Genomic DNA, 23,825 nt, shown 5'->3' with positions numbered 1-23,825 from the left:
TGACAATTTGTTATCTACGCTATCCTTATGTACAACTGTTAGAGTTGCGTAAATTCGAATCTGGTATCAGGATAAATATAACAATGAGTCACTGATTGTATACTATGTATTTTTTTTTATTAGCTAGGTAATAAATGGCAAATGCAACTTTCGTATATATGGGCTCACTGTAATACCAGCAGGGCAGAGCAGAGAACCGACAGGATGTATGTAAACAGTTGTTCTTATACTGTGATGGAAAGGAACCCAAACCGGCTGCGCGCGTGCGCCATCGAGCCCTTGGCGTCGCAGACGCTGGATGGCGCGCGCAAGCAGTGTGGGTGCAATAATTGAATAACATGGATTTCTAAATTTATTTTTACGACGCTCGCGCAGGCGACGTGTCCGATCTGGTCAGCATGTTACGCTAACAAACTCGCAAGCGGTTGCATAGCAACAGCGTCAACTTCCGGCAGACAGGCGAAGCGCTAGTACAGTGTTCGCTTACCGTATACTCAAATGAACTAATAGTATACCAATAGTATGAAGTATATCGTATAATAGTATGGGTATTAAAACACAGCTTCATGTTGTCTTTTTTGGGGGGCAGAAATGCCCATTTATTTTCAGCATGTTCAGTCAACGTTTGATTTCAGCGACGCGCCCCAACAGGCAGTAAATACGTCACTGGTGCGCGCCCTGAGTCTTCCTTTCTCTCGTCCTAAAGATGGCGGCAGGGGTGAGTAAGATGGAGAGATGCCTTGTCACTTAAATGTTATTTGCTTTTCAGCAACCATCTGTACAAAATCTCCCCCATCCGTCTACTTATCCATTACCTTTAGTATTCCTGACACATTTAGCCACTTTAAACTTCATTGCTATGTTTATTTTTTTAACCCCTCAAAGTATTCATTGACGATGCAGGATAATAGCATTTGCGATGGTAAAATGACGCCTCTTTCTGTTCCTTGTGCCACGTTGGGTTCTTCAGAGTCCGTGACGATTAATGAATGAAATTACTTGCTGTCGATTTTGTACGTTGTGTGTCATGGCTTATTTCCAGTTTTATTTCCAGTATCCAGTCATTGCCATCCGGAGTCTCTGGGGAGCATACTTGGCTAAATAGCTAGGAAAGTAGGTGGTACTAGGTAACAGTAGGTATCAAACTAACTAGTTCGCTTGCTGTTTGGATAGGATTGTCGTCAACTTTAGGGGTAGGCCACCACCAATACAGGATATTAATTATGATTGCCAAAGTATCTTTGTGATCCGCAAGTGATGTGCCCTAATGACTTGGCATAACTTTGACTTTAGCAAGCTCAGTTGCCAATGCAAGGAAGTGAGATTTAAAGGGGTGTAACCGCTGCCTACACTGGTTGTAACAATGGGCATATCCTGTACATTCCCAACACCAAGGGGCCAATTGAGTTGCTTGTTGTGTAGCTGTTGTGATATATATATATGTTTTAAAGCTGTTTTACTGACATTATTCTGATGTATTATTTAAAATGTTTATTTTATTTTATACCAACAATCAGCTTCTAGGCTAGCCCAAAGCCTGACAGATGGCAATATTCAGTCGTTTCATCTTACCGTCCGAAGTTAGTGTATACAGCTGGCTATATATCCCTATCCCCGTGGTTAGCACTTAAAACATCCATAAAGTGACTAATATCAAGGGATGCAAGTCTCGGATGTTGTGTTTAGCCAATCGGGCTGCAGCAGTCTGTTTACCACTGGTTAAACGCAGGGCACAACATAAGGAAGTAGCATTAGCTTAAAATGTTGGTAAACTATTTAGGCTATTTCGTCACATAAGCGTAGCAATGAGCACAGGACAGTAGGCTAGAAGTGCACATTTTCCAAAATACAATACATTTTCTGGAGTACGCCATTCTCAAAATACACTGCAAATTTGATGCCTTTTAGTGCTTTATAATAAAGTTTTGTTTATTAATTTTTTATGGTGAAAATGATCTTCCCCAAATTTGGTATTTGACTGCAGTCATGACTCGTGACAGTAACATCCCTAAGTAGGACCAAGCTTTTTATCTGTGACTGGGGAAACTCCCATACTGTAGGGTGTCTACACACTGCCCCAAGTGGTTGAAAACAAGATTTCATTAAATTTCGCTTCCTAATGTTATAAATACATTTTACCAAGACAAATATAATTATTCATGTTCTTAATCTTTGAGTGCGATTTTTCTCAACACATCAACATGATGTCAAAAAAGTAGATTTTGGTAACCTAATGCGATCGTTAATAATAACAGAGTGGCGCTGCTTTCTCACACTGTCTCGAGGATTTTACATGTTGTGTTTAACGTCTGTAAAGTTGTTTCCTCAGGTCACTGAATTAACATGACACGGGCTGAATTCAATGTAAAAAGCTTGCTGTTCCGCTCAGTGCTCCGTTGACATTTTACAGAGAGAGAAATCGTTGAAAAAGAAAAGGAATTTGGCATTAATATGAAAGACGTATGCTAAATTATTAAATTACTACATTTAAAAAATTTGATTTGACTTTTATTTAACTTAGGGCGGCAGGGTAGCCAAGTGGTAAGGGCGTTGGACTAGTAACCGAAAGGTTGCAAATTCTAATCCCAAAGCTGACGAGGTACAAATCTGCCGTTCTGCCCCTGAACAAGGCAGTTAACCCACTGTTCCTAGGGCCGTCATTGAAAATAAGACTTTGTTCTAAACTGACTTGCCTAGTTAAATAAAGGTAAAAATAAATAAACGATGCATGTCATGTCTAAAAATCGATATCTGTCCTATGTTTTATATCCGCCTGATTCAAGAAGATGAGTTCAAGGAAGAGCCTGTCATTTAGCATTTTCTCGCAGCATCCAGCCAGCCTAGCTGACGCCATGCTTTTTTCCAGATTATTTTTTTACCAGTTTATTTTTTTCTCTGGCCTCAATTGATTAAGGCACCCTAATTTTCATTCTACATCATCCTACAAGGGTAAAAACTCCCAATAAGTTAACATATTAATAACATAATTTGACCCATTGGTCAAAAGGTGTTTTTTGATTGAACACCCTGCATAAGCCTACTGTTAGAAACAACTAGTTATGTAGCTACTGGTGTTTCTGCTTGTTGTTCCTGCCTAAACCACCACCTGGATCGAAAAGCACGACTGTACAGGGTTTTCCTCTCCATTTAATATAGTTGTGATTGTTCTCTCGTCTCCCTTCCGTAGACTCTGTACACGTATCCAGAGAACTGGAGAGCCTTCAAGGCTCAGATTGCAGCCCAGTACAGCGGTGCCCGCCTCAAGGTACTACATGTTTAAACCTGCCTTATCATATTTATTTATTCTTATTGCCCTGTGATTTTGTTGTTAAATGTTGTATTTATATTGGTTTTACTACGGCTGTAACGATGACAATGTAACTCTGTTTACACAAGCAGCCCAATTCTGATCATTTGCCACCAATTTGTAATTTGACCGATCAGCTCTGTTGGCCATAATTGGGCAAAAGATAAGAATTGGGCTGCCTGAGTAAACGCAGCCTAATTTCTCTTGGGATGAATAAAGTATCATCTCGTCTCTCTTAAGGTGGCCAGCAGCGCCCCCGCCTTCACCTTCGGGCAGACGAACCGTACCCCCGCCTTCCTCAACAACTTCCCCTTGGGCAAGGTCAGTTTCTGTATTAATTTTGTAATGTGATCCATCTGAAATAGCACCCTATTCCCTACACCGTGCACTACTTTTGACCAGGGAATATATATATATATATATTATATAGGGAATAGGGTGCCACTTGGGATACTAACATGGTTTACCTTGTACATATCCTTGAACTTGGATGATAAGATGTTGTATTGTCTGTGTTAGCAGCGCTATATCCCCCCCCCAAAAAAAAATAGTTTGTATGATGCAATGATGTTTTGAATTTCTTCACCTGAAATAATCATGAAGTTTTTTTTTATTGAGCTTTTTAACCCTGAGCATCAGACGTAAACATTGGCTATTGGGTGGTGTCTCCCATCTAGGGACAGGTGTTGAAAATGGACTTTCCAACGAATCAAATAAATGACTGACTCTGTTTTCCTTTTTTTTTTTTACTGTTCCCCCTCGCCAGGTTCCAGCTTTTCAAGGCGATGACGGCTTCTGTCTATTCGAGAGTAATGCCATTGCTCACTACCGTAAGTCTGCTTTTCACATCCTGTCTTATTCTGCATCTGGAGTAAACATTTTAACATGGAAATAGCTGTTCTATCATTCAGCCTACAGTGTAGCAGCCAATGTGTGGTGTTCAATGTAGCCCAACATTCCATGAGACTTGAGGAGAAGAAAAAACATGCAGAGCTTGACATTAACCTGATTATCCACTTATCCTTCAGACAAGGGGGGTGACTAAAAGATAGTGTGGTGGTTGAAGCAAGAAACAAAAATGCATTGTTCCCATACCATTTATTATAGAGAATCAGAATCTATGCTACTCTCTGCCTATTGGCTACTTGGCATATTCAAGCCTGTCTCAAAATAAATCACTTCCACTTTGAGGCAAAAGAAAAAGCTCTTTACCTTACTCGCTTTTCAAAGATGGCTAGACATGCACACGTTTTGTCTTGCTGGATGCAACCACTCCCCCTATTGCTGACTACGAATCATCTATAACTGGGCTAACAACTCAAAGTAGCAAAGGATATTAACAAAATGTGCATGTGGCTAAATGCAGCTCTTCCTTTGATCTCAAAACAAGAGCATCTACTGACAACTGCTCATGCTGTGAACACAGTCCAGTTCTAAGTAAATGACAGATCCATATATGGCAATGGTCTATTTGCATATAGGCCTACTGCAGCTCTGATTGGTTATGGTGCACTGGTCTGTAGAGTACGGGCTTAGTCGTTCAATAGAATCCGATTCGTTATGCCTACAACCCAAATCTATTGCATAATAAGCTTTGTGTACGAAGTCTTGCAGTTTTGTTTCGGTATGTTGGATTGAAAGTGACTAATATTGTGTTGACTCTATCACAATTCCCACAGTAAAGGGAAACGTGCTTCTCTGTGGGGGGGGGGGCAGAGATTTCTTCTGAGCGCCCTTCTTAGAGGGAACATTGTCCAATACAGTAGTTACAATGATGGCCTCCCGGGGAACAGTGGGTTAAGTGCCTTGTTCAGGGGCAGAACGACAGATTTTTACCTTGTCAGCTCGGGGCATTTGAACGAGCAACCTTTCAGCTACTGGCCCAACGTAACTAGGCTACCTGCCGCCAGGCAGACGGGTGGCCAGTTACCCTCGTCCTCCTCGATAGCTGCCCTCATGCAGGGTTAGGTTTCCAACGGCCCCAGTTCATCACCTGAATGCTTCTAATCAGCTGTCAATCATTAAACCTGATTGGCTGCATCGGGTGTATGTCTGCGGATGCAACCTTGATCTTCCATTCTCCATCCTTCTTCCAGTGTACATTTGCACACTTTCTCACATGGATTTAACAAGGTTTGGAGAATTGGGACTCGACCCAAGCCTGTTTAGCCAGTATCAAACCAGAGGCTTCATTATCAACATCTAAGATCTGCTATCATGAAAAAGGCATACACAAAATCCACGTGAGAATTATAAAAAATATAATCTAGTTTTTATGCAGGCCGTCATCGAGGCTGAGCCTGTAGTGTCTAGTAGAGAACTGAGGTGGTTTGAGGCCCTGTCCTCTCCGGTAGTGTCTAATAAAGCAGGGTTTCTAAACTCTGTCCTGCGGCTCCCCTTATTTGAAAGTTTAGTTTTTTGCCCTAGCACTACACAGCTGATTCAAATAACCAACTCATCAAGTATTGATTATTTACATCAGCCTTTTAGTGCTAGTGCAAAAAAAAACAAAATGTGCACCCAGAGGTGGGTGATTGAAAGACTAACTGTGTAGCCAGTCGGTGTAGTAATACTGTGAGAGTTTAGATGCCAATCACTATAGAAGTTCAAAGATGAAAAAGCCGGGAAGGAGGAGAGATGACTAGAAACAATTCGGTTGACCGTTTTATGTGTAGATTCATTGTCAGAGTAGAGGACCTTGTGCATTTCAGGTAAAATAACAGCTCAATGTTTATATCCCAGGACAAATTAGCTAGCAACAGCAAGCTAGATAAATAGGACAAATTCGCTAGCAAGCTAACTAGCTAAATTGCCATAAATGTTTAATGCTTTTCGGCCTGTTCCCAAATTAATGTAATTGGTTCAGAGTTTGTTTAGATATTTTATCCTGCGTGTCGTGATTGCGTTTGGTGTGGGGGGGACAAAATAAATGTATGCACGATGGAGCACGCGAGCAGCCGGTTAGGGCTCCGTGTGATAGGATCAGGGATCGAATCACCCGAATCAGAGTGCTAGATGTTACATCCTCTGAACATTTTCATATAACAGCAATTCCCTTACCCATCTTAACCTGTCTAGGACTAGCCGGAACCCCGCTCCGCTAGCGGAACCCCTCGCCAACAGCCAATGAAATTGCTGGGCGCCATATTCAAATCAACAGAAATTTCATAAATCAAATTTCTCAAACGTGCAAGTATTAGGCACTATTTTAAAGATACAATTCTTGTTAATCCAGCCACAGTGTCTGATTTCAAAAATGCTTTCCAGCGAAAGCTCCACAAACGATTGTTAGGTCACCACCAACTCACAGAAAAACCCAGCCATTTTTCCAGCCAAAGAGTCACAAAAAGCAGAAATAGAGAGAAAATTAATCACTAACCTTTTATCTTCATCAGATGATACTCATAGGACTTCATGTTACACAATAAATGTGTTTTGTTCGGTAAAGTTAATATTTATATCCAAAAATCTTATTATACATTGGCCTGTTACGTTCAGTAGTTCCAAAACATGCAGTGATATTGCAGAGTCACATGAATTCACAGAAATACTCATTATAAATGTTGATAAATTCAAGTGTTATACATGGAACTTTAGATAAACTTCTCCTTAACATACAGCTTCAATAAAGTTCCAACCGGAGTATTCTTTCTTGTCTTCATGAGCAATGGAACGCAGGTGACTACCATGAGTAAAAAGGATCACAAAATGGGATCACAAAATGGCTGCTTGATGGACATCTGACATATTCTGTTCTCATTCACTCCCACAACAACATAGAGGCCTCATTATAATTTCTATTGATGGTTGACATCTAGTGGAACCCCTAGGCAGTGCAACATCATTCATATCTCAAGGGGATTTCATTGGGGAATTGGTGAATGCATACAAGCTCCGATTTCTGACTTCCTGTTTTCAACTCAGAATTTTGCCTGCCAATATGAGTTCTGTTATACTCGCAAGACATCGTTCAAACAGTTTTAGAAACGCCAGTGTTTTCTATCCAATACTACTAATAATATGCAAATATTAGCAACTATGACTGAGGAGCAGTCCGTTTGATATGGGCACCTTTCATCCAAGCTACTCAGTACTGCCCCTGCAGCCATAAGAAGTTAATGCATCCGCTGTGTCAGATTTTAAAAAATACTTTACGGAAAAAGCAAGCCATGCAATAGTCTGAGACGGCGCTCAGAAAAATAATCAAATTAGCCGCCATGGAGTCAACAAAAACCAGAAATCACATAAATATTCCCTTTGATCTTCATCAGACAGCACTCCCAGGAATCGCAGTTCCACAACAAATGCTTGATTCGTTCGATAATGTCTGTTATTTATGTCCAAGTAGCTACTTTTGTTAGCGTTAGGTACACATATCGAAACGCTTGTGCATTACTTCGGACAAAAACTTCTAAAAGTTATATTACAGGTCGAAGTAACATTTCAAATTAAGTATAGAATCAATCATTAGGATGTTTTTATCATAAATCTTCAATAAAGTTCCAACCAGAGAATTCCTTTGTGTCTAGAGAAGCAACGGAACGCAGGTCGATATCATGTGAAATGTGCGTGACCAGGAAATGGCTCTCTGCCAGTAACCTGACTCATTCAGCTCTTATTCAGTCCCATAACACAGACGCCTCATTCAAGTTTCTAAAGACAGTTGACATCTAGTGGAAGCCCTAGGAAGTGCAACTTCATTCATATCCCAATGTGAATTCATTAGGCCTGGGTTGAAAATATACCAACCTCAGATTTCTCACTTCCTGTTTGGATTTCTTCTCGGGTTTTTTGCTAGCCATATGAGTTCTGTTATACTCGCAGACATCATTCAAACAGTTTTAGAAACTTCAGTGTTTTCTATCCAATACTAATAATAATATGCATATATTAGTAACTGGGACTGAGGAGAAGGCCGTTTACTCTGGGCGCCTTTCATCCAAGCTACTCAATTACGGCCCCTGCAGCCATAAGAAGTCAAGATCTGTGCCCACATTATCATCGAATGTACTGTCTTCTCCTCCAGTGAGCAATGAGGCCCTGCGTGGCAGCAGTCCCCAGACCCAGTCCCAGGTGCTTCAGTGGGTAAGCTTTGCTGATGCTGAAATCATCCCTCCAGCCTCTGCGTGGGTCTTCCCAACCTTGGGAATCATGCAGTTCAACAAGCAGGTATGTACTGCTATCACTGTATACTGACGCGCTTTCCAGCCACTCTTTATTGAAATTGCACTGTAGACGATCAGGTATCACAACCATGGTTTTAATCTACCAGACACTCAGATTGTTTATGAAGCAAATCATTTGGATTTTTTTCCCACTTACTCTAGCTAACAAATTCATGCTTTTGCCTATTTCTCCCTGATTTAGAAGATACTGTTGCACAAACATGCTAATATAAGCCTACAGCAGCACTGGTATCAGGCTGTATAGACTTGCTAGGTGTGATCTGACTCAGTACATTTATTAGCTAACTAGCGATTTAGCATTAGTCTCATACGGATTTCTTTTCGCCACAACATGCTAAGAAAAGACAGACTAGAAAATAAAATACATCCTGCTTTCTGGAATATTCCACTGGGTACAAATTATATTTGTTTTGTTAAACATCTGAGTGCTGAGGTCTATGCTGGCGGACTCGTCTCTGGAGGGGCTCTACATTTAACATTTACATTTAAGTAATAATAATAATAATATAATATATGCCATTTAGCAGACGCTTTTATCCAAAGCGACTTACAGTCATGTGTGCATACATTCTACGTATGGGTGGTCCCGGGGATCGAACCCACTACCCTGGCGTTACAAGCGCCATGCTCTACCAACTGAGCTACAGAAGGACCACAAGTCATTTAGCAGACGCTCTTATCCAGAGCGACTTACAAATTGGTGCATTCACCTTATGACATCGAGTGGAACAGTCACTTTACAATAGTGCATCTAAATCTTAAAGGGGGGGGGGTGAGAGGGATTACTTATCCTATCCTAGGTATTCCTTAAAGAGGTGGGGTTTCAGGTGTCTCCGGAAGGTGGTGATTGACTCCGCTGTCCTGGCGTCGTGAGGGAGTTTGTTCCACCATTGGGGGGCAGAGCAGCAAACAGTTTTGACTGGGCTGAGCGGGAGCTGTAGAGCGTCTGCTAAATGACTTAAATGTAAATGTAAATGTAAATGGTAGGGAGGCGAGCAGGCCAGAGGTGGATGAACGCAGTGCCCTTGTTTGGGTGTAGGGCCTGATCAGAGCCTGGAGGTACTGAGGTGCCGTTCCCCTCACAGCTCCGTAGGCAAGCACCATGGTCTTGTAGCGGATGCGAGCTTCAACTGGAAGCCAGTGGAGAGAACGGAGGAGCGGGGTGACGTGAGAGAACTTGGGAAGGTTGAACACCAGACGGGCTGCGGCGTTCTGGATGAGTTGAAGGGGTTTAATGGCACAGGCAGGGAGCCCAGCCAACAGCGAGTTGCAGTAATCCAGACGGGAGATGACAAGTGCCTGGATTAGGACCTGCGCCGCTTCCTATGTAAGGCAGGGTCGTACTCTGCGGATGTTGTAGAGCATGAACCTACAGGAACGGGCCACCGCCTTGATGTTGGTTGAGAACGACAGGGTGTTGTCCAGGATCACGCCAAGGTTCTTAGCGCTCTGGGAGGAGGACACAATGGAGTTGTCAACCGTGATGGCAAGATCATGGAACGGGCAGTCCTTCCCCGGGAGGAAGAGCAGCTCCGTCTTGCCGAGGTTCAGCTTGAGGTGGTGATCCGCTCTAGTGCTGAGGTCTGTCCTGACAGACTCGTCTCTGGGGGGCTCTAGTGCTGAGGTCTATCCTGACAGACTCTTCTCTGGGGGGCTCTAGTGCTGAGGTCTGTCCTGACAGACTCGTCTCTGGGGAGGCTCTAGTGCTGAGGTCTATCCTGACAGACTCGTCTCTGGGGGGCTCTAGTGCTGAGGTCTATCCTGACAGACTCTTCTCTGGGGGGCTCTAGTGCTGAGGTCTGTCCTGACAGACTCTTCTCTGGAGGGCTCTAGTGCTGAGGTCTATCCTCACAGACTCTTCTCTGGAGGGCTCTAGTGCTGAGGTCTATCCTCACAGACTCATCTCTGGGGGCTCTAGTCGTTGGAAAAGCCTCATAGCTTTACCCTCAAACCTACTGCCGTTAGCCCTGTGTGATATTAGTGCAGAACATTACTAATCTACAAATTTACCGAAGTAGTTTTAAAGTTCACCTCTTCCCCTCTCATTTTTATTTCAATTACCATAATTATTTAATGTAAACTTTCTCCAGGCCTTCATAGCCTATCGTCTATTTGGGTTATAACACAAAACATGTTTTGTGATGACTCATTGTGATCTTGCATTTTGGTTTTAGCGTTCACACCCATAGTCTGTATTGCTGTTATTAATGTATCTCACAACACCCAGAGAAGGTTAAGTCACATACTATAGGATGTCACGTGACAATTTTAACATTTGTTTAGGTGACTAATGCTAAATGGAGTGTCTTAGGAGCAAACGTATCTGTTCTGGTTTGTTAATTTTGTGCCATGTCTCTCACCCTGTAGCCTCTAGACTTGCACAATGTAATGTATTTATTGTAAATGTAATGCATTGTGTGTGTGTGTGTGTCCAGGCAACAGAGCAGGCCAAGGAGGAGGTGAAGAAGGTTCTGTCTGTCCTCGACCATCACCTCAACACCAGGACCTTCCTGGTTGGAGAGCGAGTCAGCCTAGCTGATATCAGCGTGGCCTGTAGCATGATCTGGCTCTTTAAACAGGTTTGATATTCTTTTTTCTTTTTTTACTGTTATGACAACAAATACCTAGAGGCTTCATGTCCTCTGCCTTCACCTAGGTGGGTGTTTCCATATCCATTCCTCAAGAAAGTACCTCTTGAACTGCACACATTTGGCTACTCAATGGCTTGTTGAATCAGGGAACCCCTCATATTTAAACGGGCTGTGTCTCAAATTGGCTCCCCATTAAGGGCACTTATATAGGGAAGTGTTCCCTTTAGGGTTTACCAGAGACGGGGTAACCATAGTGATGGACGACAACAGTGTTCCATTCAGGATGGTTTACCAGAGACAGGGTAACCATAGTGATGGACTACAACAGTGTTCCATTCAGGATGGTTTACCAGAGACAGTGTAACCATAGTGATGGACGACAACAGTGTTCCATTCAGGATGGTTTACCAGAGACAGGGTAACCATAGTGATGGACGACAACAGTGTTCCATTCAGGATGGTTTACCAGAGACAGGGTAACCATAGTGATGGACGACAACAGTGTTCCATTCAGGATGGTTTACCAGAGACAGGGTAACCATAGTGATGGACTACAACAGTGTTCCATTCAGGATGGTTTACCAGAGACAGGGTAACCATAGTGATGGACTACAACAGTGTTCCATTCAGGATGGTTTCCCAGAGACAGGGTAACCATAGTGATGGACGACAACAGTGTTCCATTCAGGATGGTTTACCAGAGACAGGGTAACCATAGTGATGGACTACAACAGGAAGGGTTTTGAATCCAGGACTGGATTTAATCTGGGTCCCGGGAAACTGGCCTATATGTGGCTTTGATGTCTAATGACTTAGCCTAGGGTTAGTATTTCACTAGTCCTCGGGGCAGAACCCTTATGACTGCACATATCACCTCTAGCTACAAACTTGACCAATGTATGGGAGACATTGGCCTAAATGCTGCATCTTTTGTTTAGATTAGTGGAGCTGTCCTCGTGGCTTTAAATGTCCCTCTCCTCTTCCTGTAGGTCCTTGAGCCTTCCTTCCGCCAACCTTTCCCCAACGTGACCCGTTGGTTCCAGACCTGCGTCAACCAGCCCCAGTTCAAGACCGTGCTCGGAGAGGTCAAGCTCTGCGACAAGATGGCCCAGTTTGATCGTAAGGACCAACTGTAGAAGAAAGGATTCTTCCACATATTGTTCTAGTTCCATAATATATAATTATAATTATTGTGTTGTAAATTTTGCACATTTGACATATTTTGATAGATTTCTAAATTAGAAGTTTTCATGGAGAAGATCGAAAAAGTTATATGAAGTAATTTGTCACCCACCCAAGACCGTACTATCATGACAGAGGCATCCCCCTCGTTGTGAAATCTAATCCTTGGGAGAATAACGCAGGACTTTGGCACAGGTTAAAGTAGACCCAATCTACAACAATCTGACTAGAAGACCTGGGACAATAGTTACTATATGATTATGAGTGGTGCTGGTACACCCCCTCTTAAAGCACTGATTTATGCTAATATTGTGGTCAAATGGTTAATGACATTTTGTTTTGATGTTAAAAGATTCAAACACAGGGAAACACTCGGTGTAGTGCACTACACTGGATTTGTTATTCAATGTCTTTTATTGAATGTCTTTATTCTCCAGCCAAGAAGTTCTCTGACATGCAGCCCAAGAAGGACAGCCTTCCCAAGAAAGACGCCCCTCCCAAGAAAGAGAAGGCTGGAAAGGAGGCAGGCAAACCTCAGGAGAAGAAAGATAAGAAGAAGAAGGAAGAGAAGGAAGCTGCCCCTGCCGAGGAGGAAATGGACGAGTGTGAAGCAGCTCTGGCTTCAGAACCCAAAACAAAGGACCCTTTCGCTCACCTACCAAAGAGGTACATCATATGTCACACATCAGACCTGAGGGTTATACTTGTGAAGCTGGATTAATGAGTTAGCCAGCTAACTTGCCTAAATATTGTGATATAATTATTATTTTTTTATGTAAAGATGAGCTTGTCATGGTGTAATTGACTCAACAATTTAAAACACTTGGGAGTATTTGTGTAATCATTTATATTATGTTGTATTTATAAATTGTGTAGATGCAGGGCCCCCTCATAAAATAGATGAGACTCCCCGCAAAAAAAAAAAAGTTTAGTTTTCTTAATGAATCAGTTGTTTTGGGTTGTTTATCAAAGTTAGCCAGCTAACTCATTGACCCAAAGGGGGTATATTATAAAGCTGGATCAATGAGTTAGCCAGCTAACTTTGATTTAGCAACCAGAAATAACTATAGATTTACTGGTTCATTTAAAAAAAGCTGAACTTTAACCTTTCAAACACATTTGAGGACTGGGGGCTGTCCAAGAAGGCTGGATCAGTGAGTTGGCCAGCTGTCCAAAGTTGCTTGAAATAACTGAATCTTTTTTGAGGAATAGACTTAAAATTGTCATTATAGTCTACAAATGTAGCTTTTTTTTTTTTTTTTAAAGGACCAATGCTTCTGTTTTTATCTCGATATCAAATCATTTCTGTGTAACGATTAAGTACCTTACTGTGATTTTGAACAAATGAATGAACAAAACTAGCTTCGTAGCGAAGAGCAATTTCTCAAGGACTGTTTGAGTGGGTGGCAGATGTTATTGGCAGAGGTTTTCAGCTCTCTTTCTTATTGGTCTAACTAATTTAATGCTTGGTGATGTCACCAGGCAGGCCAAAACTCTTATCACACCAGAACAGGCTGACATTTTAGGCTTTTCCCTACCAAACAGTTCCTACACTAAAAGGGAATTAACATTTTCAAAATGTCACTATTATTCCAATCTCTGTGTTGAACTGCAGTGTTTGTGTATATATAAAATGCAGAAAAATCACCTTCAATCAACCAACAAATCCTAAATTACATGTGGCTATTAGTTAGTTGAATAATAATCCTTCTTTCTGGAATACCCTGTGGGCTCTAGTACGGAGGTCTGTCCTGACGGTCTCTAGGGGCTCTAGTACGGAGGTCTGTCCTGACGGTCTCTAGGGGCTCTAGTACGGAGGTCTGTCCTGACGGTCTCTGTGGGCTCTAGTACGGAGGTCTGTCCTGACGGTCTCTAGGGGCTCTAGTACGGAGGTCTGTCCTGACGGTCTCTGTGGGCTCTAGTACGGAGGTCTGTCCTGACGGTCTCTAGGGGCTCTAGTACGGAGGTCTGTCCTGACGGTCTCTAGGGGCTCTACGGAGGTCTGTCCTGACGGTCTCTAGGGGCTCTAGTACGGAGGTCTGTCCTGTCTCTAGGGGCTCTAGTACGGAGGTCTGTCCTGTCTCTAGGGGCTCTAGTACGGAGGTCTGTCCTGACGGTCTCTGTGGGCTCTAGTACGGAGGTCTGTCCTGGCGGTCTCTAGGGGCTCTAGTACGGAGGTCTGTCCTGACGGTCTCTGTGGGCTCTAGTACGGAGGTCTGTCCTGACGGTCTCTAGGGGCTCTAGTACGGAGGTCTGTCCTGACGGTCTCTGTGGGCTCTAGTACGGAGGTCTGTCCTGACGGTCTATGTGGCCTCTAGTCGTTGGAAATGCCTCATAGCTTTACCCTCAAATCTACTGCCATTAGCCCTGTGGGATATTACTAATAATATTTAACTGTTTTTCGCTTTGTCGTGTGTGTAGAGATGGATGAGAATTTTAGAATAAGGCTGTAAAATAACAATGTGCAAAAAGTTTTCGGTCTGAATACTTTCCGAATGCTTTGTATATATTTTAACCTCTTGAGTTATTAGGTGACTAGGGAGTGTACAATCTCTCCCCCTGTTCTCCTGATTCCTCGCTCCTCTTCCTGCAGTGCGTTTGTCATGGACGAGTTCAAGAGGAAGTACTCTAACGAGGACACGCTGACTGTAGCCGTGCCCCACTTCTGGGAACACTTTGACAAGGAGGGCTACTCCATCTGGTACGGCGAGTACAAATTCCCCGAGGAGCTTACCATGACCTTCATGAGCTGCAACCTCATCATGGGTGAGATACCTACCACAGCCATCCATAGGCTCTATACCCACAGCCATCCACACCACAACCATTCATAGGCTCTATACCCACAGCCATCCATACCACAACCATTCATAGGCTCTCTACCCACAGCCATCCACACCACAGCCGTCCGTAGGCTCTATATACCCACAGCCATACATACCACAGCCGTCCGTAGGCTCTATATACGCACAGCCGTCCGTAGGCTCTATATACCCACAGCCGTCCGTAGGCTCTATATACCCACAGCCGTCCGTAGGCTCTATATACGCACAGCCGTCCGTAGGCTCTATATACCCACAGCCGTCCGTAGGCTCTATATACCCACAGCCGTCCGTAGGCTCTATATACCCACAGCCGTCCGTAGGCTCTATATACCCACAGCCGTCCGTAGGCTCTATATACCCACAGCCGGCCGTAGGCTCTATATACCCACAGCCGGCCGTAGGCTCTATATACCCACAGCCGGCCGTAGGCTCTATATACCCACAGCCGGCCGTAGGCTCTATATACCCACAGCCGTCCGTAGATATACCCACAGCCGTCCGTAGGCTATATACCCACAGCCGGCCGTAGGCTCAGACCCCAGCGGCTAGGATCATTACCCACAGCCAGCCGTAGCTGTGATACCCACAGCCGGCCGTAGGCTCTATATACCCACACCGTAGGCTGATTACCCACAGCCGGCCGTAGGCTCTATATACCCACATTTGCCGTACATGCTCTAATCCCACAGCCGGCCAGGCTCATATACCCACAGCCGGCCTAGGTGTATTTCATCAAGGATTACCCACATGTAGCTCATTACCCACAGCCGGCCGTAGGCTCTATATACCCACAGCCGGCCGTAGGCTCTATATACCCACAGCCGGCCGTAGGCTCTATATACCCACAGCCGGCCGTAGGCTCTATATACCCACAGCCGGCCGGGGGCTGAGAATGTCCAGCCGGCCGGGGGCTACCCACAGAATGTAGGCCTATATACCCACAGCCGGCCGTAGGCTCTAGATACCCACTGCCCCGCAACTTCATGGGTGAGATGTAGAACAGTCGAGAATCAGACTCCAGCTGCTGGGGCTGAGAATGTCCTGGGGTGATTACAGAATGTCCTGGGGGGCTGAGAATGTCTCTTCACGCCGCATAGCGGCTGTGTATTTCATCAAGGATTTCACATGTAGCAATCATTGTCAAAGACGGAATGTTGGGGGGGGCTGAGAATGTCCTGGGGGGCTGAGAATGTCCTGGGGGGGCTGAGAATGTCCTGGGGGGGGCTGAGAATGTCCTGGGGGGGGCTGAGAATGTCCTGGGGGGGGGGGCTGAGAATGTCCTGGGGGGGGGGGCTGAGAATGTCCTGGGGGGCTGAGAATGTCCTGGGGGGGGCTGAGAATGTCCTGGGGGGGGGGGCTGAGAATGTCCTGGGGGGGGCTGAGAATGTCCTGGGGGGGCTGAGAATGTCCTGGGGGGGGGGGCTGAGAATGTCCTGGGGGGCTGAGAATGTCCTGGGGGGCTGAGAATGTCCTGGGGGGGCTGAGAATGTCCTGGGGGGGCTGAGAATGTCCCGGGGGGCTGAGAATGTCCGAGGGGTACTGAGAACTGCTTCATCTTTCAGGAATGTTCCAGCGACTTGACAAACTCCGCAAGAACGGCTTTGCCAGCGTGATCCTGTTCGGCGGGAACAACGACAGTAGCATTTCTGGAATCTGGATCTTCAGAGGACAGGACTTAGCTTTCACTGTGAGTTTCTGTTTCCCCTTGGGCTGTTTTGGGGTGGAAGGTCATTTCAGTAGACAATTCCTGTCCATTATTCCCCCTGTGGAATAATAAAGTTGACTGAACAGTCTTGGGGATACACTGGGGACTGGTTTCCCAGACATATATATTAAGTGTAGACCAGGATTAAACATTTTAAATGTTCCCTTGACCAAGCTTTTTAGTCCAGGACTGAAGTTGATCTGTGTCTGGAGAACTGGGCCTAAGGGTGTCAGAGAGAATTACCGCTGCAGTTCTGCATTGAAAACGTGCTCTTGGAGAACCATGTGCTATAACCATATACAATTGACCCTACAGGTTCATTCTTCTGTCCCAATGTTGGGAATTCAATGATTGTATAGTTTGCTTTTAGTTGACCACCTATAATTTCTCCCTCCTGTGTAGTTGTCTGATGACTGGCAGATTGATTATGAGTCGTACGCCTGGCGCAAACTGGACCCCGACAGCGACGAAACCAAGACCATGGTCAAGGAGTACTTTGCTTGGGAGGGAGAGTTCAAACACGTGGGAAAACCCTTTAACCAGGGCAAGTGCTTCAAGTGAGCAGCGTGGAGGAGGATGGCACCATGACCCCCTATACGTCTGACGCTATACATCAACACCTTAACCTAAAGGACATTCAAACACCTTAAAACTACACTTGGACCTTCTCAAACTGATCTTCAGTTGGAGTGGATTGTGTCTCAATGGTCCTAACAGAAGCGGTTGTTTTGAGTTGACAAATAAACATGTTTTCCACAATGCCATTTTCTGGATTTTTTTATTTTATTGGGGTGATGGAATCCCCCCCCTCTCCCAAAAAAATAAATATCTAATGCTAGATGACTTGTTTTACTTCGAAAAATTTTGACCATTTTCTGTTTTGTGGCTTTGTTGTATGCCATCGCCTAGCTACCCTGTTTTATAAGCCTGAATTTCCTTTAAATTCTAGCCAGAGTACCAGTCTGTTTGTGCCATCCCTGGTCAGTCATTATCATGTTTGGCTGAACAATGAGCAATGTATTTGGTAAGAGCACAAACAGATCTGGGACCAGCCTAATTCAGTGTGAAATAATCATATTTGTTTTGATATAGCAATCATGGATCTGAAATCTGGACAATGAATAAATGGTTAAATTGCTGTCCATAAAATAATTGTTTGCGCACATTAAAGCCTTTTAATGTGTTGAAAAATAAATAATTGAACGTCTAGTGCCTCCCCGTCCCTCGACCTTAGGATTCTTCTGTGCATACAGTGGGTCTGTCGCACCATATTCCTTATACTTAAGTTTTTTTAAAACATTTTATTTAGCTCGGCAAGTCTGTTAAGAACAAATTATTTACGATAACGGCCACACCCAGACACCGCTGGGATGATTTTGCGCCGCCCTATGGAACTCCCTATCACAGCTGGTTGTGATACAGCCTGGAATTGAACCGGGGTCAGTAGTAACACCTCTAGCACTGAGATGCAGTGCCTTAGACCGCTGCACTGGTCGGGAGGGTGCTACTTTTAACCAGGGCTCATAGGGTGTAATTTGGGTGTCATGTGAATATAATGAGTAAAAAACAGCTTTTTTCCTAACTGAGAATAATTGTATATGATTTAATTAGCTACATGAAACCAAGTTTTTGAGAATAATTTTATTTCTTCTGAATACATCAAAAGGATCTAAAAGTTTCTAAATTGGTCAAATAAAGTCATGTCTGGAGCTAATTTCAACACAGGCTACAAAATGGCAGCTTTGGTATTTAAATGAGCAATACAATTTTTTTGGGGGGGGATCAAAATGATGATGCAGTATTTTTGTTTGTCCGCCAGGGGACGTAGAACCCCTTGGATTAGATTCACTACATGACTAAAAGTCATTCCTAAATCGTGGGCATTAATAAGCAGTTGGTCCACCCTTTTCCTGCTACACTCTATATACAAAAGTATGTGGACACCCCTTCAAATTAGTGGATTTGGCTGACAGTTGTATAAAATCTAGAACACAGCCGTGCAATCTACATAGACAAACATTGGCAGTAGAATAGCCTTACTGAAGAGCTCTGATTTTCAACGTGGCACCGTCATAGGATGCCACCTTTACAACAAGTCAGTTTGTCAAATTTCTGCCCTTCTAGAGCTACACCGGTTAACTGGAAGTGCTGTTATTGTGAAGTGGAAACATCTAGGAGCAACAAGGGCCACACAAACTCAAAGCACGGGTGCTTTAGCACATAAAAATCTGTCCTCGGTTGCAACACTCACTACCGAGTTCCAAACTGCCTCTGGAAGCAACAGCACAAGAACAATTTGTTGGGGGCTTCATGAAATGGGTTTCAATGGTCGAGCAGCCGCACACAAGCCTAAGATCGCCACGTGCAATGCCAAGCGTCGGCTGGAGTGGTGTAACGCTCGCCGCCATTGAACTCTGGAGCAGTGAAAACACGTTCTCTGGAGTGAGGATTCACACTTCACCATCTGGCAGTCCGACGGACAAATCTGGGTTTGTTGGATGAAGGGAAAACGCCACCTGCCCCAAAGTATAGTGCCACCTGTTAAGTTTGGTGGAGGAGGAATAATGGTCTTGTTATAGCAGCAAAGGGGGGGGTCACCCAATCTCACTAAAGGGGGGGACCAACTCCATATTAACACCCATAATTTTTGGAATGAGTTGTTGGACGAGCAGGTGTCCACATACTTTTGGTTTGTCCTCAAGTGGAAGTACAAAGAGAATAAACCAACACCAAAATGACCCTTTTTCGTTTTAACAGTCAACATTCAGGTCTAACCACTCCACAGCCAGACCACTCACTGGTTAGTTAACCAGCTTCCTATAGAATGGTTATGAAGAGGAACACAGAACAGATCCTTTGCATACTTTGCATATTAGTCAAGGCCTCAGGCTCCACTTACATCTCCATGCACTAAGTGGCAGTGCAGGGAGTGTTTTTCAATTCATCTCCCCAGTCCAACGACATGCATGTCAGTCTTTTTGACGGTTGACGAGATGAACTGCATCTCTTCTACTTTCCATCAGACATATTGCTGTAATGAATATTCCAGATTTTTGCATAATCAAATAGCGTTCATTTTCAGACACCTTGTCACGTACCCCACAAGACCTGCCACCAGGGGTCTCTTCACAGTCCCCAAGTCCAGAATGAATTCAAAACAAAACGCAGTATTATTACAGGGAATGAAACTCTTTCATCTCCCACTACTCTGGAAAACAGTCAAATCACCAAGAAAGAAAGACAACCACATCTCCTGAAATGGTGGTGACTGTGAGGGGGGGACACTGTTATGGGACACAAAAATAGACATTCATTTTTGTTGTACCATTAATTTTTTTTTTTTTTATCAAATATATCGTATTTTAAATTTGTGTGACTGGCAATTTGTCAGATTAATATTTTAAAATCTGCATAAAACAATATAGGCATTTTCCCATCAGAGTTGCGTTTCCATCAAACGAATTTATTGCGGATAAAAGGTTGTAGGTGATGACGTACCGCACATACAAATAACATTTAACATTTAAGTCGTTTAGCAGACGCTCTTATCCAGAGCGATTTATAACTTTTTTTGCGGTTAAATTCCAATGTGTCGAATGAAAAAATACAAGTTAAATGAGTTTCCTTCACATGTTCAACTCTACTGATGGTTTAGTCACAAAAACGTTTGCGTTAAATAGCGAATGTGCCCACTCTGGTCTTGGGACAGCTCGCACATAGAGCGCCGGGTAGCCAGCCTACATTATGAGATTATTATGGATAAGAGTGATATTATTTTATATGTCAAACGGCAGGCAAGCATCGATCATCATGTCACCAGAGTAAGACCCTCTATATTTATTGGAAAAGAGCATCCAGCTTGCTCTTTTCACCACCCTGTGAAGTTCATCATTTATTTAATCTGAAGACTAATAAACTACATGCTTTGACGGTGAGTCGTAGCGGGAGGACCACACAACATGTCATAGCGTGACTCCCAAGTTTACTTCGATATGATGGTTATTATATCAACATTTGCCCATAAAGGCGTTTCCGACGTAATTTCTCGTATAATTAATTTTAATGAATGTCAAATATTGTCTGGGGCATTTATAAAACTACCGGTATGTCCTGTTTACATCAGCCTGGTTGTGACATTCAATCGTTACTTTTCTCTCAATTTAACTCGTCACCCCAGTTAAGAACACATTTTTATTTTCAATAACGGCCTACCGGGGAAAAGTGCCTTGTTCAAGGGCAGACCGACAGATTGTCAGCTCGGGGATTTGCTGTAACAACCTTTCAGTTACTAGTCCAACGCTCTAACCACTAGGCTACCTGCTGCTATAACCTGGCTACTAACCAGGTCTCCATCCAACCTTTTAATGGGAGTAAATCAAGTAGGCCTGATGGAAACAGAACATTTCCCCGTAAACAACAAAAACTAAATACGCTAGACAAGGTGGGCTCTTTTTGTGTTATTAAAATTATTTATGCGAGAAATGGCAGTGTGAAACGCATTTAAGTGAAAATATTGATATAATAACCATATCGAAGTAAATTTGGGAGTCACGCGATGACTCGGAAATCATGCCGTTTTTTGGTCTACAGATTACTGGGTGGTGAAAGAGTACGGTGATGAGCTTGATGTTCCTTTCCAATAAATATTGAGGGTCTTATTCTAGTGAAATGATGGATGTTTAGCTGCCGTTTGACAAAATAATCTCGCTCTTTTGTCCATAATAATGTCATAATGTAGACTCACGTGCCAATAACAAAGCGGGCACACTCGCTATATAGAGTTGAACAATTCGTTTCCATCGCGTTAACTTGAATATCCATGGGAATTTACCTGCAACATGTATCTATGTGCACCACGTCATCACGCACAGCCTTTTATCTGCAAGAAATCAATTTGATGGAAATACATCTTTGGTGGGAAAAATGTACATATTGTTTTAATGCGGATTTTAGAATATTAGCATGAAAATCTGTTGCCAATTAGATGGAAACCTAGTTAGTGTACCAGTGTTTTGTTACTTGTCATGTTTTGTGTTTTTGTGAACCCCAGGAAGAGTAGCAGCTGCCTCTACAAAAGCTCATGGGAATCCTAATAAACAAATATGTCATACCAGTAGGCCACACGATCTCTGCCCTGACCTGGGTTGTATACATTAGTGCACTGTAAACGTCTTGCAACAAAAACAAGTGTTTCTTATTGGACAAGTTAATCTTAGACCCTCCCTGTTTGTCTGTTTTCTTCTGTTTGGTGCCTAATGACAATTACCCAGGTTGAATAAATGAACGCTAACCTGGCCCCTATACAACTGCTGTAGGCGGTACTACTACCGCCTTAACCTGGCCCCTATACTACCGCTGCAGGCGGTACTACTACCGCCCTAACCTGGCCCCTATACTACCGCTGCAGGCGGTACTACTACCGCCCTAACCTGGCACCTATACTACCGCTGCAGGCGGTACTACTACCGCCCTAACCTGGCACCTATACTACCGCTGCAGGCGGTACTACTACCGCCCTAACCTGGCCCCTATACTACCGTTGCAGACAGTACTACTACCGCCCTAACCTGGCCCCTATACTACAGTTGCAGACGGTACTACTACCGCCCTAACCTGGCCCCTATACTACCGCTGCAGGCGGTACTACTACCGGCCTAACCTGGCACCTATACTACCGCTGCAGGCGGTACTACTACCGCCCTATCCTGGCCCCTATACTACCACCCTAACCTGGCCCCTGTACTACCGCTGCAGGCGGTACTACTACCGCCCTAACCTGGCCCCTATACTACAGCTGCGGGCGGTACTACTACCACCCTAACCTGGCCCCTATAATACCGCTGCAGGCGGTACTACTACCACCCTAACCTGGCACCTATACTACCGCTGCAGGCGGTACTACTACCGCCCTAACCTGGCCCCTATACTACCGCTGCAGGCGGTACTACTACCGCCCTATCCTGGCCCCTATACTACCGCCCTATCCTGGCCCCTATACTACCGCTGCAGGCGGTACTACTACCGCCCTATCCTGGCCCCTATACTACCGCCCTAACCTGGCCCCTATAATACCGCTGCAGGCGGTACTACTACGCCCTATCCTGGCCCCTATAATACCGCTGCAGGCGGTACTACTACCGCCCTATCCTGGCCCCTATAATACCGCTGCAGGCGGTACTACTACCGCCCTATCCTGGCCCCTATAATACCGCTGCAGGCGGTACTACTACCGCCCTATCCTGGCCCCTATAATACCGCTGCAGGCGGTACTACTACCGCCCTATCCTGGCCCCTATAATACCGCTGCAGGCGGTACTACTACCGCCCTAACCTGGCCCTATAATACCGCTGCAGGCGGTACTACTACCGCCCTATCCTGGCCCCTATAATACCGCTGCAGGCGGTACTACTACCGCCCTATCCTGGCCCCTATAATACCGCTGCAGGCGGTACTACTACCACCCTAACCTGGCCCCTATAATACCGCTGCAGGCGGTACTACTACCACCCTAACCTGGCACCTATACTACCGCTGCAGGCGGTACTACTACCACCCTAACCTGGCACCTATACTACCGCTGCAGGCGGTACTACTACCGCCCTAACCTGGCCCCTATACTACCGCCCTATCCTGGCCCCTATACTACCGCCCTATCCTGGCCCCTATACTACCGCTGCAGGCGGTACTACTACCGCCCTATCCTGGCCCCTATACTACCGCCCTAACCTGGCCCCTATAATACCGCTGCAGGCGGTACTACTACCGCCCTATCCTGGCCCCTATAATACCGCTGCAGGCGGTACTACTACCGCCCTATCCTGGCCCCTATAATACCGCTGCAGGCGGTACTACTACCGCCCTATCCTGGCCCCTATAATACCGCTGCAGGCGGTACTACTACCGCCCTATCCTGGCCCCTATAATACCGCTGCAGGCGGTACTACTACCACCCTATCCTGGCCCCTATAATACCGCTGCAGGCGGTACTACTACCGCCCTATCCTGGCCCCTATAATACCGCTGCAGGC

At 44.6% G+C, this 23,825-nt stretch overlaps 1 protein-coding gene and 1 non-coding gene across 2 annotated transcripts; both read left to right on the top strand.

Annotated features, from left to right (window-relative positions):
- The first annotated feature begins 639 nt into the window (after positions 1-639).
- LOC123993756 (elongation factor 1-gamma) lies at positions 640-17,555 on the top strand. Its single transcript, XM_046296223.1, has 11 exons — positions 640-718; positions 3,188-3,265; positions 3,548-3,628; positions 4,074-4,137; positions 8,334-8,476; positions 10,929-11,072; positions 12,074-12,203; positions 12,704-12,932; positions 14,860-15,032; positions 16,654-16,778; positions 17,199-17,555. The coding sequence occupies exons 1-11, from the start codon at positions 707-709 to the stop codon at positions 17,355-17,357; spliced, it is 1,338 nt and encodes a 445-aa protein (XP_046152179.1). The 5' UTR covers positions 640-706; the 3' UTR covers positions 17,358-17,555.
- Positions 3,867-3,944, top strand: LOC123994268. Its single transcript, XR_006831614.1, has one exon. It is a non-coding gene; the product is annotated as a small nucleolar RNA SNORD36 (small nucleolar RNA).
- Positions 17,556-23,825: the final 6,270 nt, after the last annotated feature.

Source organism: Oncorhynchus gorbuscha, linkage group LG13, assembly GCF_021184085.1.
Source record: "Oncorhynchus gorbuscha isolate QuinsamMale2020 ecotype Even-year linkage group LG13, OgorEven_v1.0, whole genome shotgun sequence".
In the NCBI taxonomy this organism is placed as follows: Eukaryota; Metazoa; Chordata; class Actinopteri; order Salmoniformes; family Salmonidae; genus Oncorhynchus; species Oncorhynchus gorbuscha.
Note: the sequence above shows the minus strand (reverse complement) of the source record. Positions and strands in the feature narration are given on the sequence as shown.

Coding starts and splice junctions, on each gene's coding strand:
- LOC123993756 (XM_046296223.1), top strand. Junction 3,266..3,547: donor ACAGCGGTGCCCGCCTCAAG/GTACTACATGTT, acceptor GTCTCTCTTAAG/GTGGCCAGCAGCGCCCCCGC. Junction 3,629..4,073: donor ACAACTTCCCCTTGGGCAAG/GTCAGTTTCTGT, acceptor CCCCCTCGCCAG/GTTCCAGCTTTTCAAGGCGA.